The sequence below is a fragment of the Azolla caroliniana genome, unplaced genomic scaffold (genome assembly GCF_043228905.1).
Source record: "Azolla caroliniana isolate FFs.n. ecotype wild unplaced genomic scaffold, voAzoCaro1.0.p SCAF_8, whole genome shotgun sequence".
Taxonomy (NCBI): Eukaryota; Viridiplantae; Streptophyta; class Polypodiopsida; order Salviniales; family Salviniaceae; genus Azolla; species Azolla caroliniana.
The window spans coordinates 15,679,009-15,698,054 of record NW_028230443.1 but is presented as its reverse complement, the minus strand read 5'-3'; the positions used below and the strand labels follow the sequence as shown (position 1 = coordinate 15,698,054).

The window sequence follows — 19,046 nt, the reverse complement described above, 5'->3', positions numbered from 1 at the left end:
GTGTCACTCTATGATGAACATAAGGGAAAACATGAGGCTCCTAATGGAGCAGTAATCTATTGTGATTATTGCGCATAAGATATTTTGAGAAGGGATGTGATCATCCAAGAAGCTATAGAAATATTATTCCACTTTCTCTCCTTAGGTCATTGGTGGCTCAAAGTTACATTGCCTGAAAAGAAATGAATTTTGACAGACATGCTGTCACACAACTCATGTACATTTTATAGATAAAATTAGGATGCATATCTATAAAAACAAAACTGATACCAAGTTTTAGATTTGTGCATCTAAGTAACTAGTTAATTCATATATTAACACATACCAAGTGAGATAAAGGGGACAAGAGATGAGAATCTTGTTAAAAAATCCATTATGCTTCAATTTTTACATTAAACCTCTCGATGACGTCATATCTTTTATTGATGGGCTCCAGTTGAGCTAATTAATGAATCTCCTTGCTGTTAAATATATAGATTACTGCTGTTGGAATGCAAACTGAATGGGGTAAGGTGATGGCCACACTAGCAGTTGATAATGAGGAGGAGACCCCCCTGCAAGTGCGGCTAAATCAGCTTTCTGAGAATATAGGAAAAATTGGCATGACTGTTGCTGTATCCGTATTTCTGGTTCTCCTGATACGGTAAATATCTGAAATGTGTGTTGATTATTATCATTTTATAAACATAAATATAATGTTCCAGTGCATGTCAAGATTTTTTCTGCATGTTTGTTTTTAATTATCTAATACTCAAACATTAAATATCTGCAATTCATCGTATTATCATGGGCATAATGGAGAACCTTCAGATACATGTGTTTACCTGTATTTTGTCAATTGCAAAGTCTTGTCATGCCTGATATAATCATGCTGTTTTCTGCTGGAATTCTTTTGTAATATCTACTGTGCTGTGTCTTTGTATAGTAGAAACAGAATTAATAATTAAAATTGATATGTAGAATCTAACATTCGAATTTTATATTCTTATTTGGTTTCATTCCATAAAAAATATAACCCTTTATTAAGATGTGATAAATGCCTGCTATCAATAAATGTACTCATAAAACCTTATATAAAAAATGAAATGTAGCATAAGTGACCAGTATAGTAAGCTTGAATTTTGACTTTCTGATAGCTTACTGGTTGAATCTGATCTAAAGCACTTTACTGCTCAAGAAGGAAGGAAAATTGTGAACTTCTTTGCAATTTCAGTAAGATCCTGGACTTAGTAATGTTAAATACAGCGTAAGAATTAGTCTTTTAAATGCTTCATTAGTCTTTTATTTTACAAGTTAAGCATTTGAAAACAGGCACAGGGAATCACTGGGAATCTTTTACAGTAATTACTAGTACCTTTCAATATAGCACAATTGCCTGCAAATAATAATTGATAAAATATCTTTAGTGGCTGAAAAGGCAATCGAAAATAAGATTAGGTTAGATCTTTTTTATTGTCCAGGAGGAGGTCAATTTTGCCTATGGTACTGACCAAATAAATTCTGTAGTAAAAACTTTTTAGGTGAAATTAATGCATGCACATATGTGCTCATCCTTCTTGGAGTTTTTTGTATGAACTTTCAAATATCATGCCTGCCTAATAAGTCATCATACTTCTTGCAAATTACATTATATGCTGAGCATGCAAGAAGCGATGTTCATCCTTCACTACGTTTTCATTGCATACCTTGCCAATCATCATACTCCAGTGATAATGCCATGGTGATACCTCAATACCTAATTTGTGTTAGCAGGTTCGAAAAAGTGTACGGGCTCTCTAAGGGCCAATGCTCATGGGAGTAGTATGATGCAGTTGGATATGTTGTGATGGGGGCCAATATTGAGGGTTAGCATTGCAATGTAATATTCCAAGTTTGCCATTTTATCATCTTGTCACTGCATCTGTAGTGCCTCTTGTAATCTATCCCTGATGATCACGTATTTCATGGCATCACCAATAGATCTTCAACTCCCTAGCTTTTAACCATTCCATTGCACTAAGTTAAATAGTGCTACACCACATTTCCATTCCATAAAGCAACACTTGTACCATTATAACATTGAATAACATCAATCTCACTTCTCATCCTTAAGTATCACTTATCCATTGATTCTCAAGCATATATTAACTATTCCAACCCACTTGAAGTATAGACTCACAGCTTGCAATCCACCTATTTTTCAATGGGACATTAATCCCAAGATATTAGGAGTGTTGCACCACTTGTATTGTTCTCCCTTGTATGTAAGGGTGGGTTAATTTCTTGGTTATATTGCCAATTTTTACTTTTGTCCATGTCAACAGTTAGCCTGCTGATTTGGCAGAATGTTTTCAATAGACCTAGTAAGTGTTGCATTGCACCCACAGTTTATGAGAATAAGACAACATCTTCAGCATATAGGGTATAAATATAATCACCTGTGTCATCTAATCCCTTATTCTTTTGCAGCCTTATTTAGTATTTTAGTATTCCAGTTTATAAATACATAGACTGCAGAGTGTGGGAGAGAGTGGACACCCTTGCTTGACCCCCATGTGCTCAATAAGTACTCCAAAAAACCATTATCCATTTTCAATTGGCATCTAGCTTGCTCATACGATCGTGCTAGATCTGCTCTATATATTGATTTCATTCCGATATCTAGTATGCTTTTCCAAAGTCATTCCTTCATATGGTGTCAACGGCCACCTTGAAGTCCACAAAACAACAACGCTATGTTTTCCCTTGGAAGTTCTTTCTTACATAATTACTGAAGTGTAACCAAATGATCAAAAGTGGAATGATTTAGTCTAAAGCCAGCTTGGCTAAGTGCTCGTTTGTGATGATTTGTAGCCTATGAGCATATCCTTTGTTCCGTGATAGTGCTATATTATCTGGCCATGCTAAGCTAACCATGATAGTTTGTTACCAATTTATGGATTGGTTTAATTCAATTTATGATTCAATATTCTGGAAAACCTTGTTTTATAGAATGATCCATCATAGCTGCGATCCATTGGTGAGTTCGTCTTTGCAGTTTCAAGAGCCCACTTGTCATTAAAGTTGCATCCGCTGCTTTGCCATTAGACATTGTTTTTCTGCTAGCATCTTCAATAAACACACATGTATTGTATGGTGTTTCCATGTCATGGGCGTTATCCCATCATGCATATAAAGCTTATGTAAACATTGTTCCATGTCCCATATGTTATCTCGATGCTAACTTTGGTCGGAGTATAACTCAAGGTCAGCTAGATGTTTGTAGGCTTATAGGAAATATCCACTATTTGCATAGGTGTTTAGGTAACGCGGTGAAATAGCTCCATTCGGAGGAATTCAGTGATGAGGTATAAGGGATGCAATGGGGAAACAGATGGGGTTTGGTTAATATTGCACCCCCATTTACTCTAGTTCCTGTTTTGGAAGAAGAGCATTATTGGAGGAGAACAATGCAATCACAAAAGCTCATGAACATAGAACCATTACAACTTTTTCCACTCATGCTATATGTTGATCAAGGGTCACCGTAGTAGGGTCTTAGCCACAACATTCAGAAGGGGTTACAATAGTTAAGACCTAGCAATGTGTTGTGCATGTAGATCACATCCATCTGGACTAGTCCTGTCCCCCATGTTTTTGATCAATAGAAACCATTATCACCCAACATTGACGATGCTACCCACGTGTTGGAGATTTCTCCATCTTGGATAAGGCCCATATTGGATATATTTCAAAGTCAATATTTCAATCCATCTAAGCTCAGAATGCCAAGTACTCAGCGAATGAGAATATTTGGTACCTTAGGCAGTTTTTACTATTTTAGTAATGTTTATTTTGGTTTTACTTTACGATGTAATTTCTCATTTAATCTAATGGGACGTTTCGGCCTCATAGGAGATGTTAATATATCTTTACTTTGTGTTACACTTAATGTTTACTGTAATATCACGTTTTCTTTTGTCTCATATTTTCTAAGTGCGTCTTATTATAAACATACTTCATTCCTGCACAGGTGACAATAATAGTTGTTGCAGTGCCCGAGGGTTTACCTTTGGCAGTAACATTAACGTAAGCTTCTTCTCTCTGTAAAATATTTACTATTTGGATAATAGAGAGTTTTCCAGGTTAATTACATGGTTTGATATTATATCTAGTTGTGGAAGAATGAAAAAAACAAAAGAAAGATATAGTAATGTCTTTTAAGGTGTCAAAATGGCCTATAAGACCGAACAAGAGATAACATCTTAAAATACAGTCTCGTGTGTGAGAACGACAAACCAAAATAAATGTGAGTAATAAAGTAGATTAAAATATAATTGACCATAGAATGTCCTTATCTATACAGATAAGATTCTCAAGTCCAATAGATTGTAATTTTTGTATTTGAAAGATCTCCAGGATAGATTTATCTAGAATGGAAAGATCTCCAAAGTGACGGAAGCACCTACAATGGCTGGAGATAATGGCCTGTCAAAGACAACAGCGGAGAGATCATGCTCCACAAGTTGGGAGCTTCATGCATGAAAAAATGCTATTGCCTGATCAATTGTAAATCCATTGCAATGTTATGGGTGGGAGCTCACTTGTCTAGACCGTGATTGACTTGTAAAATGGGTAGGGTGTGATTGGGCTAAAGAAAGTTATGATTGTTCTTCATTGATGAGCTTGTGTGGCTGTACTATTCTTGATAAACAACTTCACTGTGTTTCTTCTAAGTCCTAGAAAGGGCAATCCTAATTGTACTATATCCTCCTTGCGAGCAAATCTTAAGATATCACCATATAGTGGTAGATACGATGAATCTTTGGGAGGTGCAAACCTTGAGTAGGCAGATGGAAAGTAGCGAATTGTAATATATGGCATGCTTAGATCCTCGTTTTATTCATATCCACATATAATCTGCATTTACATCTTTTTGCACATGTACTCTATCATGGAGCTCCTCTTTGTACACTACAGCTACTCTTTCAGAGACTCTAGTGCTTCCTGATTTCAGTGGTTGGAGATGATATGCCAATTCCTGTCTATATTTTTGAGCATCAAGGAATTTACAAACAATCTGTATAGATATGGATATCTGTATTCTTTGAAGGTATCTTCTAAATACCCGCTGACTGTCCTTGGAGAGCAATTTCTGTAGTCATGTCTAAGGTTTCATTGACCATACACCATCATGAAGCTCTCTTCTCTGTTTTTTTAACCTTGCCATCTGTATATCCAGCCTATTTCCTTTCTTTCTTGAGTTAATCTCTTGTGACTTTGTCATCTGGTATGTGAATTGTAGCAAGATTGTCATCTAAATATTTTTTAGCTTCATTAAGTTTGAAAGTAATTAATAAATGTATTTTGGATTTATCTTTATTAAATTTTTTTTATTTAAAAATTTTCCTGTTATATTAAATTTCAGGCTTGCATACTCGATGCATAAGATGATGGACGATAGGGCTCTTGTAAGTAATACCTATCACTCATTAATAAGATTATCAGGAGTAGATCATATCTTCAATTGGCTTACCCAGTTCTTTCTGGCAGGTTCGAAATCTATCTGCATGTGAAACTATGGGCTCAGCAACCACCATTTGTAGTGATAAGACTGGCACTCTAACAATGAATCTAGTGAGTCATTAAGAGGAGCCTCAAATCTAATTTCTGTTATAAGCTTGTTAAATCCGAAGGATCATTTCACAAGTATATCTGTGTACTAATATCACATAGTGGAAATGTATGATTGACTGATATCATTTATTGGAATCTATCTTTTAATCAAAGAAAATAATATCTGAAAAATTCTAAACTCTATCACATATGCAAATATATCTTTTTATAGTTTTCCCTCTTAATGCAATGTCTATTGCCATTTGCAACAGCAAACAGTGGAGAACGTAGTTGAATCACAAGTGGCTAGGCAGCATAGGCCATGATCCCACTTGTGGCATGTTCAAATATCATGGCTTATGACTCTTGTCCATGTGCTGATTAATTGCAATGAGCTGCTAGTCTATTGTTTTTGAATGCCTGACATTTATTCACATTTGTACAAAAGAGTGCCTTACAGTGGGCCATCTTTCTACAGAGTGGTTTTGCGGGGCTGATCCATGTGCTTTCATTATCCAATTTAGTGATATCAGTGTGGATTAGTCTATCCTATTCCACTATGATCATGTTCAAGTGTGGGCAATCTCAGCTATATTGGAATGGGGACAATGCATTTGTACTTATGCCATGCAATTGGAACCATTCTTGTATTTGATTGAGCATATCAACAATGATTATCCCCATTTTTGGCAAGATTTTTCATGACATAAGTTCCTGTCTGGAATACCTTTGTGTAGGACCTCCCAAATCTATTGGATACTGGTCGCTGATCAGAATAATGCCTGGTCACTATAGGGGCTGCTCCCATCTCTTCCTGGATTATATCATCGGGCGCTAATGCTTTTCTCCTTTTTTGTGGATAATCATTGAAATCCATGCTTCTTCGAATCTGTTCAGTTATCTGCCCAAATTTCTTCTATAGAGAAGAGTTTCAAGTGTTTCAAACCACCATGATTTCCTTGTGCACATTGTTTCAAGGGCACGTCCACAAGAAAGCCAAACACAGGCAGACTCCTATTAGAAGAACGGATACAAGCTCTGTGAATGTTACTCGTAGATGTGTAATTTTGTGTATATGCTACCATTTTTCCTCTTCCAAGAAGAATTCTGGTTCTGATCTCATTACCCATGCATGAATGGTGTTGAGCACTATCACTTTAGTTTTATCAATGTTGACTAACAAATCTTTATACATATAAAATAATGTTAAACATTTAGATGTCTTTTCAGTCCCTTTGGAGGGTCAGAGATTAACAAAATAGTAATATCGGTATGGCTACCTCTGCTGAGCATGCTTCCAAACCACCCACTCTCTCTCTATGTAATTAGATATATCATCTATATAGAGATTTAAGAGAGTGGATGATAGTGGGTGTCCATGCTAGCCATGACCTCCAGCAACCCAATAGTAGTGTGCACTTTTCCTGAGACTGATTGGCATAGTGCATAGGTTCCCATTACATATCTATTGGAACTTCAAGGGATTGTAGACGATGCATGAGAAATCATGCAGTATATTGTGACAGTTCAGGAAATCCACAAAGCAGCAGTTGATTCTCCTTTTATGATCCCTTCCCTCATCAATATGTGATCTAAATTTGTGAACACCTTTTGGAAACCTGCCTGTTTGACTGAACTGAAGCCATTTTCGCTGTGCCCATACACTCAGTTGATACTCTAGGATTGAAATGTATAGTTTAAGCGAGTAATGGTTAATCATGATAGGCTTTTGAATGCTACTAGGAAGCAGGAAGGCCTTCACAAATAGGTGTGCATGAAATAGGAGCAAGGTATCTTTTAATAGGCCAGATGGAGCAAACCTTTTACTGAGATCCCGCTTTGATTCTCATAGTCAAAAGCTTCAGAAATACTTGATTGTTTATATTATTCTTTTATGCTACATTTCACTAGTGAGAAAATACATTTGCTAAGAAAGTAAAACTGTTCTGCTGTGATAGATGACAGTTGTGAGCTCTTGGGTTTGTGGGAAGCTGAGAGCTTCTAATGAAATGGATAAAGAAATTTCTAAAAAAGTAGAAGAGGTATATTTCGTATAATATAGGATTAACTTTTAAAATTTGATGATATTCAAATATTTCCTGGAAATTCAAAATTTGTCGATTTTAATGTATTGTTTGTGGATTTGGCAGAGGATTTTTGCAAGTGTTTGTCTCAATACAAATGGACATGTGGGGCTGTCTTCTGTAAGTGTTTTCATCTTTCTTTCCATATACAAGTTCAACCACACCAGATCATTAACAAAGAACAATCACAACTTTCTTTAGCTCCATCATTCGTACTCTGGACACAACTCAATCAAGGGCTATACAAGTGGGTTTTTGACCAGGATATTTTAAAATGGTTACAACGGATCGGCCAATAGATATTTCTCATGCATGTATGCCCCGGGCTTGTGGACCAGGATCTTGCCACACATGTCGTCTATAAATAAAGGCCATTATCTGTTGCCATCACAGGTGCTTCCCTCACTTTAGAGATCTCTCCATTCTGGATCGTATGAGGGATCTTGCAAAGATAAATTACAATATATCTAACTTGAGGATCTTAAATTTATAGATAAGGGGATTCTCCAGTTTTTTTTATTTTTATTTACTTACATAGTTACATTTATTTTTGTTTGATGTTCTCATAATGGAGATAACCATAGAAGATGTAATCTCTTGTTTGGAATTGTAAAGAATCTAACTCTAGTAGAGTTGAGTATTCAGAAGCATAGTGTGTGTGTGAGAGAGAGTGAGTGTATAAGCAAGAGAAGGATTAGAGAGAATAACCAGAAAATAAGAACACACACAGTAGGGGGATGACAGCTTATGCACTTAAGACAGCTATATTAATTAACTAAAGATCATCAACTAAACTAAATGGCCAAAGGGGACTGCCCTATTAAATGTGTTGGTGGAATTTAACCAAGATATCCACTTGAGTACGATTTTGTTATAAGAATATCTAATATTCTTTGACCACACTAACACTCGACAACTACACGGATTACAATAAAGTGTGCTCACACACTTTTTCACACATTGTCCTTTTCTTCATAAGCACATGTTCACACAAGTTGAGCTTGATTCTCAACAGGAATCACAGGCCATTTTGGCCTCTTAAAGGACGTTAAATATCTTTCTTTATTTCAGAGATTACCATATAATCTTTATTTTGGTTTCATAGAGGTTTTGGTCACGCACGAGAGATTTCTACTTTTATCAAATCGATGTGGTCTCTGTTTTCCATCTCTTCCTGTCTTGTGGCTTGAGAGGAGTGGCTAATCGGAGGCTAAGTTGACCTCACACCCTACTCAGATTGCCACATGATGAAGATCTTCCAGAAAACATATTTTAGTCCATTTAAGCTCACATGCAAGTACTTACCTAACCAGAATGTTTGGTACTTTCGTAGTGTTAGTGATCTTGTTATATTTTTTGTGGGGCTTCAAGATGGGACAACATTTTAAGATGTAATTTCTCATTTGTTGTCATATGCCATTTTGGCCTCTTAAAAGACATTAATATATCTATCTGTCTTTATTCTTTCTTAAAACTAATTATTCGTTTTAGTTATCTGTTATTTATTTCTGTGTCAGGAAGGTGCTGTAGAAATATCAGGGAGTCCAACTGAAGTAGCTTGTTTAAATTGGGCAGTAAAGGTATGCTGCATCTAGTACTTTGGGATGGTACTCTAGATTTTATAGATCTTGATGTACACCTATACTGTATTGCTATCTAGACCATATGTACTAAACCTTTTGCATTCACAACCATATTGTACACATCTTTCAAATCCTCAACAATATTTTATGATAATTGTTTCATTTATATACTGTACAATCTATGAAAAGTATAGCTTATATCTATATGAAAGCTTTGGTGGCTTATCATGAAGGTTTATCTGCAATACAATGGCTTATTTCTTTTCTTCTACTGAGATAATGGGTTAATTATCCTAATAATACGATATTATGAGTGCAGTTGTATGAAGAATCATAATTTTCTGGTTTTGTAGTTAGGAGCAGTATTTGATGATATACAAAAGGACAACAAAATCATTTGTGTTGACACTTTCAACTCAACAAAGAAACGCATGGGTGTTGTCGTTCAGGTGTGATGATGCTCCTTAACAATTCAATTTATCAAATTAATTATTTTCCACTGGTAACTATATTTTAGAGAAAGTAAAAACTTCCTCTGTATCTAGGATAAAGACGGAAGTTCTTGGGTGCATTGGAAGGGAGCATCAGAGGTCTTGCTCAAACAGTGTACAAAATACATTGATGCAGATGGGACCATTTTCGATCTTACTAGCAGTAAGGTACATATATTTTAGTGAGAAGAGACTGTGTTTAAAATCAGTTCAATGGAGCAGGTGTTAATCACCTTATTTGAGACACTCATTATTTTAACATAACAGAGGGAAGAGCTTGAAGGTATCATTATGACGTTTGCAAATGCAGCACTTAGAACACTGTGTTTTGCTTGCAAAGAACTTAATGAGCGCGAGCTTTCCGAAGCCCGTACAAAGAAAAAGCAGCTGGATCTCCCGGATCGTGACTTGATATGTTTATCTATAGTGGGAATTAAAGACCCATTGAGGCCTGGTGTGACGGAGGCCGTACGCAGATGTCAGATTGCAGGAATTAAGGTCGTGATACTTTTTGAATCCATGATTCTAAAGTCCAATGAAGTATATAAATGATCTAGATTCTTTTATAGTTATGCATGATTGTTTTCATATCTGCTTATAGACTTGAAATTTAAACCATATAAACTTGGTTATCCACAGGTTCGTATGGTCACAGGAGATAATATTATGACTGCAAAAGCCATAGCATATGAATGTGGTATATTTACGGAGAAAGGATTTGCCATTGAAGGAAAACAGTTCCGTGAAATGGAAAAGGAAGAGCAATACAGAATTATACCCTATTTACAGGTATATTCTCTGACTGGAATGCTCTGAAATTTTAATTTAATCAATTATTCGTATTGCAGGAAATATATTGGAACTTTTCCCATCAGATAAGAAGTTTTCTATCTTTCATTTTTTTTTTGTCTGAATATATAAGAAGAGATTGCCTCTGTTTAGAGGTGCAATGTCTGGTTTATGGTGGGAATACTCTATGTTGATGGAACTTCATGTGGAACTCTCGTAGATAGCTGATATGAATGGACCATCACGTGGCTGAATAGACATTGTATCTCCTGCTTCTCTGAGATGTTGTCAGCAGTATTACTAGGGTGTAATAAGGATGTCCTCTCTCATCTACTCTGAACATACCCAAACTGGGTGAACCAAGGGCATGGCACATGAAAACTAAACGGCCATCTAGATGTGACCTCTAAATTTCCTGAAAAGAATCTTGGTAACATAGCTAGAAAAGTGACCTCTAAAGTTTGTTGTTTTCATCTATGAAATGTAACTGTCAGCCTAAAATGTTGGGGATCAGCAAGTGAAAATCACATGTGTCTGTTTTCATCAGATTAAAAAGCATGTAGTTTGACAGATTTTATGGAATCAAGAAAATATGCGTGTTGTTCACTGATGGGCAATAGTAAGTTATTTGTACACAGGTAATGGCAAGGTCTTCCCCCACAGATAAGCATACATTGGTGAAACGACTTCTTGAGATGGGGGATATAGTTGCCGTTACTGGTGATGGGACTAATGATGCTCCAGCACTTCATGAGGTTTGTTTTTAAACATGATGGATCATTGTACCCATAGATTGACACATGCGTGATATTCGTGATATTCTCCATGCGCAATATTCTCAATATTCGAGAATATGAAATGGCCCTAAGAATATTAAAAAACCATTCGTTTTGCAAAATAGATATAAAATATTTATTTATTTATTTAAATAAATTTATTTTACCAAAAAAAGAACAATTATTCATTAATAGATTATAGTGTCAAGAGAGTTTATGAAACTTATTTTAATTAATCAATTAATTAATTAATTTTTAAAAAACGAATATTTTTATATTTACTATACAAATATGATTAGTATAAACTTTGAATATATGATTAGTTTGAAGTACTATTTTTAATGTCAAAATAAAAATATCCATAAATTTTGAGGGAATAAAAAGTGAGAAATTAATGAGCCTTTATTTTATTTTATTTATTTATTAAAATTAAGACGAATACTTATAATTTATAGGTTATACATTTATTATAAAAATTTAGTAGTGACAAATCCCCAAGTCCCTCTTTTATTATCCCTATTTATTGTCAAGTTCCTTTTTTTTATCCTAGGAAATTAAAAAAGACAAAGTTTTTTTTTAGTTAAACGAATACTTGACCACCCATTTGTATTCATATTCGTATGCATTCGAATGGGAAACCCGACGAATGCGAATATGTCAATCTATGATTGTACCATACATCTTATTACCATGATTCAGAGAATTGGGAGGATTTGATTCATTGATTAGCATTTCTTCATGCGTGCAGGCATCCATTGGCCTAGCTATGGGAATTGCTGGTACAGAAGTGGCAAAAGAAAGTGCAGACATTGTTATATTGGATGACAATTTTGCATCTATTGTTAAGGTATAATTTAACTATCCACAATTCATGGTTTTATTTTTACTTGAATATTAATGCTCGTGGTTTTATTTTACTTGAATGTTGATGCCAACAAATGGAAGAATATTTCAATTTTTCATCACATTCAATTATTCACATCTTTTGAGAGGAAGATTTAATTTGTCATAGCACAAAGGTTTAACATCTATTATTGGCTGAAAACGCTCTTTAAACCAATGTAGAAAGGAGAATGAAAATTATACAAAATGTAAACAAGAATGTAAGAGCTGTATGCAATGACATGTGATTAAAAAATGTATCCTATCTATGGTTAGTATATTACAGGTGTAAAATCCTGATAGAGGGCTTAATCATGTAAGAGAAGCATTTCAAGATTGGCTCTTGACAGATAATCCTCACGTTTGATAAACGCGTGCATTAAATTTTTGAATATTTTATAAGATCTCTACGTAGATGCCTACATGACATCACATCATCCTCTATAACTTCAAGCAGTCTGAGTTTCACCTTTCATGTTTAAGCCACCTTTCATTATGGTAGGAATATCATATTATAAATGGACTATTTACGGGGATTTTTTCAAATAACATTCTCAGGGTGTATGTAAGATATACTCCTTTTGTTTGAAAGGTTAGTTACTATTGGAGATATTGGGAAATTTTTCGAACTATGTTATCCAGGTTCAAATGTGACTACTATTCAGGGAATCAAGAATGCACTTCCACACCATATTTCTGTAGATATTTGTATCGATGTTTCATAAGATAACATGAATGTGCTATGAACGTTGCATTGGTCGTCAAATTGGGAAAGGGCTGTTTATTTAGATACCCAAAACTTCATTGATTTCTAATTTACAGTACATGGAGTGGCATTGCAATGTGGGTAATCAAGAATTCACTTCCACACCATTATTTTATACATATTTGTATAGATATATCAAGAAGAGATAACAAGAATGTGCTCTGAACGTTGTATAGGTTGTCAGATGGGGAAGATCTGTCTATTCAAATATCCAAAAATTCATTCAATTCCAATGTACAGTAAATGGAGTGGCTTTGGCCCTAAATTTTATCGCAGCTCTAGCAGATGGCAGAGCTCCATTGACAGCTGTACAGGTGCGACTTTCTGTTATCATTTACATTTGGAGTTGAAGACTCAAATGTGAGTATTTATCTGACATACTGTGTTTTCTCAATATAGCTTCTGTGGGTAAACCTTATTATGGATACAATGGGAGCACTTGCCTTGGCAACTGAACCCCCTAATGAAAATTTGATGCATAGAGAACCAGTGAGGAAGCGGTATGATTACCTTTCGATTTGTGGAACTTTAAATTAAATTATAACATTAAGGAAATCGTTCATATTTGAACTCTATCTTTGACGTGCTTACATCATTATGATGTAACTCTTCCCAGCACATTTTAGACCTAAGGATAACAGACAATGTGCAGAATTGACTAAAATTTAGGAGTACCTCTCTTAATAGCTGAGTTAGTGTTCTTTAAGGAGATATCCCGGAGACCTTTTTGAGGATATTTTTCCAATGCAATAACTCATCATAAAGAACACTATATAATCATCTTTCAAGACTCCAGAATAGCTAAAAGATCGAACAAGAGATAACCACATTAAATATACCAATGGTACCATGGAATCTCATTAGCTATAAGCTTAAAACTTTCCAAGCTTAGATGGACTGAAACGTCTGTCTCGGAAAGATCTCCAACAGATGCCTGAAGTGAGGGAAACATGTTGGGTTATAATAGCATTCATTTGTCGATAACAAGGACGACAGGGTCATAGTCCAGATGGACTTCACCTACATGCACAACAAATTACTATTTGATGATCTATTGTTTCTCACTTTTAAATGTTGTGGCCAAGTCCCTGTTTGTGTAGCCCATGATTTACTTGTAGCATGAGTAATGAATTTGAGGCCAAAATGGTTATGAAACCAAAGAAGAGATTATATCTTAAAATGTGTTTTCTTCTTAGAACAATTAACCTAACTGAAGAAATTAAACTAAATATAAGGGACTGAAGAGTCTCCTTAGCCCTTGATTGAATTGTAGCATGAGTGATAAAGCTAAAAAGAAAGTGGTTCTTTGTTGATAAGTTTCTGGTGTCCTTTGATAACTTGTCGATCTCTCTTGAATTCTAGCAAGAATAGTCCCAAGCACCATCAGTTTTCTTATTGTAATGGGTCAAACCCTTGTTTGAAGAGGCAGTGTATCTCCTTATTTCATAGAAGTGCCACAATGTCAAACACAACGTTTGTCCTATTTGACCTTTTGACACAATTGGCAAATCCAAGTGCATATGTTTCTATCACAATCTCCAGCAGATATGAAGAAATCCTGAGTTGATCTATCACACAATCGAGCTCAAAAGTCCTAATGGTAGATCCAAGTGCATAGGTATGCGTTGGGACTATACATATGACACAATTCCCTTTCCTAATGGGAAATTTGGTTCTGATCTTGTTACACATGCTTGGTAGTATTAAACATCATCACTTTAGTCTTATCAATGTTTTCTGACATATCTTTCACTATAGAAAATAATTTTAAAGCATCTAGATGTTTTTGTAGTCCCTTCAGCGAGAGTTGGCAACCAATACAATTTCATTCAGCAAATAGGATCTCAGTATGGATATCTTTTCCAAGCATGCCCTTGAACTACAATCTCTCCCACCCACATCAATCTACCTTTTTTTACATTTTTTACCCACATTGATAAGTTACAATATTTGGAAAGAGCCAGTTCCCCATTGCTAGCGCATCTTTTCACATACATCAAAGGATGGATTTATCATCGGTCTCTCTTATATGGTGTGGGGTGTTCCATGTTCCTGAGACTGGAACACGTCTATGAACTGACAGTGTTCTACCTCCACATCAATATCATTGATCTGAAGGATCTGGATCAGCGATTACCCTCGAGCCCCGAGCTTCACAACCCTAGTCTAACTAGCACTGGCACTCATTCTCTCACACATTATCTCTCTCTTAATAGAAGATTAGCACTTAAGACACACACATAAGAAGATCTCAAAATAATATAAACATCACTTCTATTATGAAGATGTATATGGTACACATACAAGAGATAGAGTGATTAGGGTTTAGCTAAGTAGCTCTCAAGCTTAATCACTCTTTGGCTCAAGTGAAAGATAGAAGAAAAAATTTAGAGCTCTAGTACAAACTATGTGAAAAGAGAGATCCAAGGAAGAATAGCCATGAAAATCACCAAAGGTTGTTTTTTCTTGCTTGGATGGCCATTTAGCTATAAGCGTTTTAGTGAGATATACTCTATCCCACCTTTTTCTAGTGTCATCTTGAGCATTATGTACATTCTTGGTGCCGGGGTCTTCATGGTTCTTGTTCCAGATGGCAGATCCTTAACATATGGATATACATCTATTGCATGCATTGTGCAGAATGATATGACAGCAATGGACCTCTTCACATCAATTGGAGATTGAGATCTCTGGAAGAAAAAATCTGCCACTCGTGTCATCAGTGAGTGAAATACAAAGAACGTGTGCCATTGTACGGTTTTTGATGAAATATGAGGGAGATATAAACCTACTATACAAGGTGAATATAAGTAGCCACAGTGCTTGAGATTGTTGTTGCTAGAACTCAAGAGACGTGAGCAGAAATTATACATATATACATACATACATATACATTTATTTATGAGGCTAAACAAGACACCAAAATACCTATGAGGCTAAACAAGAATAAAGAAAGAAAGAGGCCAAAATGGCCTATAAGACCAAACAAGAGATTACATCTTAAAATACTGTTTCATCTTTGAGAACAAACCAATATAAACATAGCTAAGTAAAAATAATTAAAGAGAAGTAGAATAAGACATTTGGATAAAGCATATGCACATGACCTAGCACTGAAACACAAAGGCACATGTTGCTGCTGATAACACCGGCCACTTACTTTATATGGTAGCTCTTCTTTTGAACAATGCCATTCTAGCTAAGTGGAAATTATATTGATCCATGATCATTGCAGCTGATCCTTCTAGTCCGTCATAAGACAGCATATTTATGATCACACTCAGGAGCATTTACATATTGGGAGATGAGCGAGTATAGTGGGCAATTTCCTCAGCTCACACCCTTATACTTGATTGACATCGACTGTTTCTGTCTCCCTATCTACCCAGCCAATCGAAGTCGTAACGTAGCTTTCACCATTACAGGTTGCAACCCAGAGTATTGTATCTCTACTCACATCATCACGTCATGCTTTGTATGTGTTCTTATTTAATCCTTAAACAAGTACACTAAATTCTGACTGTAAGATCTTGGCTTGCAGAGATCCACTCATAACAAACATCATGTGGCGAAATATGTTCGGTCAGGTTTAAATTCTTTCTTTATGCAATGAAATATGGGGAAAACTGGAAAGTATGATTAAAAGAATGAGATTCAAATTTCATATCTTTATTGCCAAATCATTGCATTTAATTAATTTCTTGGGATGCAGTTCCTATATCAACTTATTTTGCTGCTGGTATTGCACTTCCATGGAAAGACTATATTGGGCCTGCCTCTCGATGTAATTTTCTTGCTTTTTGTTTGCATATATATTTTTAAATAGCCATATATATATGTATGTATATCCACGGTTTGACTGCACTTTTCTAGATTATCTGAAGCATCGAAGATTTATCTATGAATTTAATTTCAGGAGATACCGTCAGGACCAGAACATCTAACTCATGCTGACAAGGAAGTTGAAACAGTCATTTTCAATGCGTTTGTCTTTTGTCAGGTAAGGTTTTTCTTGCCAATGCGTAAAGGAATTGCAAGTAATAGATCAATTATGTTGTGTTTACCAATCAAGAATGTTGTCATGTGATTGGGTTTCTCTTTTCCCTCCTTTGGCAGGTGTTCAATGAATTCAATGCAAGGAAGCCAGAAGAGATCAATGTTTTGAAAGGCATATGGCAAAGCAAGATTTTCATATATGTTTTTCTTATAACGTGTTGTGTGCAGGTGACGTCTTTTCAACCCTAAAATATGAATGAGCTCCATTTGTAAATGCATGGTTCATCTTGAATAAGGGTTACACCACAGAAATTTGGAAGTGTTAGAAATCATGGGGGATCTATACTCTTCCTGTTAACTGGAAATCAGACCATTGAGAACATTCAAATGATATGAACTTGCGATATAATGAACTCTTACATGAGTATTATGGAAGTGAATGATATAGAAATTGCAAATTGTGGACGTGAAGATTCAAATAGCCGCAAATTTAAATTATTGTTAAATTACGTTGCTACCCTATGTAACTGCTCTAATATGACATCAATGTACAATGCTCTCATATGACATCAATGTCTATCAGTAGTGAACTGCTTGGGAAACCATGATTAATCTTGGGGAAATTTTAAAAACGATCCCTCTCCAAGATTTTCAAGGTACTAAATCTAGTTATGCACAGGTAATCCTTGTTGAGCTCTGTGGATCATTTACGTCTACTGTGAATCTGTCTTGGCATAGATGGCTCTTGTGTATTGCTCTTGGTCTTTTCAGGTACTGATTCGTACTTTTCTCAAATATGAAAGATTTCTGCATCTGATTTCTAGCATTACTGAATCGCAACATACATTACAATCCAATCATCAATCATCATACTTTTTCCGTTTCTATTAAAACACAATGTTTCATTATACAGCATGCCACTCGCAGCAGTATTCAAACTGGTTCCAGTGCCCAAAAAACCATTCTTGAATACATGGCAAAAGCACAATGACCTCATATTCCGAGAAGGAGGTTAGATTCAAATGCCATTCTTTTGTGGCTTCTTGAGTTTTCAGCATAAATACCTTGTTATCCATACTTGTTTTGACATAAATAGCTTCTTTACTAGAATGCTTTTAAACAGAAGTCACTAGTTTTTCTATAAAGAAGTTAGGTTCAAGTTTTCTGTGGTGTTATTTTCAAGAATGCATTTAGCATAAGTTGATGTCTTTTCTTGAATGTGTTTAAAGCACAAGTGTGCTTCTTTTCTAGCATCCTTAGCATATGTTCTGTCTATTTATAGTGCTGATCTCTAATGTTGAGAATATACTCTTCAGGGTCAGTTATGTCTATGATGTTTCGACAAGGGAGCTCAAAGAATGCAAGTAATCTGCAGAAACTCAAATCTGTAAAATCAACCAAATTTTACAGAGAATTCGCTGGCGATCGTAGTGATGATATCTTAAAGAGAGTGATTTGGGGTCCTGCTTCTGGTCCATCTGCAACAAATGACATTGAAAACCCGCACAAACACAATGCCAACGAAGCATGGACATAGAAATCTAAAGATGACATTGTATTTGTATTTGTGCTCTCAGTTTTGTTCCCTTTTGTTATTTTCTTTGGCATAGAATGAGGCACTCTTTCCTTGGGCCACGGAATGGCAAGGAATATTTAAAACTGTAAAAGAATTTTTGTTCGTTGCCTCGAGCAAATAAGTTTACATGATGTGTGTGAGCTAATTTTTCTTTTTCTTGATGAGATGGTATGTACCTCTTGTGCCATTGAATAGCAAAAATTTTCGTTCCTTTACGTTGTTTGAAAGACTTGTCATAAGAGAGGGAGGGTTTTGATTGGTTATTAGATTTGGAGTTACATTTCTTTAATTTGGCAAGTTTTATAACGTTTGATGACTAGACAGGGGGGATGTTTGCAGAATTCACATAGTTGACCCAAAATCAAAGATGGAGATTGTTTTTTATTAATGAGGTATTGGGGATTGCATCGTAATTGGGATATGCGCAATGTTTGTTATTTGATGGGAGTCATGGAGTGAAGCATTTTTAGGAAAGTTGTAAGGAAGACTAGCGTAACAATTTTCTTTATTGGAGCAAGTCAAAATTCTT

General features: G+C 35.4%; 1 protein-coding gene across 2 annotated transcripts in view; it reads left to right on the top strand.

The window, feature by feature from the left end:
- Nucleotides 1-18,623, top strand: part of LOC147861075 (calcium-transporting ATPase 9, plasma membrane-type-like) — a 28,959-nt gene extending 10,336 nt beyond the window's left edge. For both annotated transcript variants that reach the window (XM_087323439.1, XM_087323441.1), the window contains 23 exons: nt 477-643; nt 1,137-1,212; nt 3,992-4,047; nt 5,387-5,429; nt 5,512-5,595; nt 7,533-7,616; nt 7,725-7,778; nt 9,176-9,238; nt 9,595-9,690; nt 9,787-9,900; nt 10,000-10,230; nt 10,372-10,521; nt 11,160-11,276; nt 12,046-12,144; nt 13,122-13,259; nt 13,345-13,445; nt 16,487-16,532; nt 16,658-16,729; nt 16,862-16,945; nt 17,062-17,169; nt 17,621-17,712; nt 17,855-17,952; nt 18,258-18,623. In XM_087323439.1, the coding sequence (XP_087179565.1) occupies nt 477-643; nt 1,137-1,212; nt 3,992-4,047; nt 5,387-5,429; nt 5,512-5,595; nt 7,533-7,616; nt 7,725-7,778; nt 9,176-9,238; nt 9,595-9,690; nt 9,787-9,900; nt 10,000-10,230; nt 10,372-10,521; nt 11,160-11,276; nt 12,046-12,144; nt 13,122-13,259; nt 13,345-13,445; nt 16,487-16,532; nt 16,658-16,729; nt 16,862-16,945; nt 17,062-17,169; nt 17,621-17,712; nt 17,855-17,952; nt 18,258-18,478 (2,394 nt within the window). In that variant the 3' untranslated portion in view covers nt 18,479-18,623. The remainder of the gene's footprint in view (nt 1-476; nt 644-1,136; nt 1,213-3,991; nt 4,048-5,386; nt 5,430-5,511; nt 5,596-7,532; nt 7,617-7,724; nt 7,779-9,175; nt 9,239-9,594; nt 9,691-9,786; nt 9,901-9,999; nt 10,231-10,371; nt 10,522-11,159; nt 11,277-12,045; nt 12,145-13,121; nt 13,260-13,344; nt 13,446-16,486; nt 16,533-16,657; nt 16,730-16,861; nt 16,946-17,061; nt 17,170-17,620; nt 17,713-17,854; nt 17,953-18,257) is intronic.
- Nucleotides 18,624-19,046: the final 423 nt, after the last annotated feature.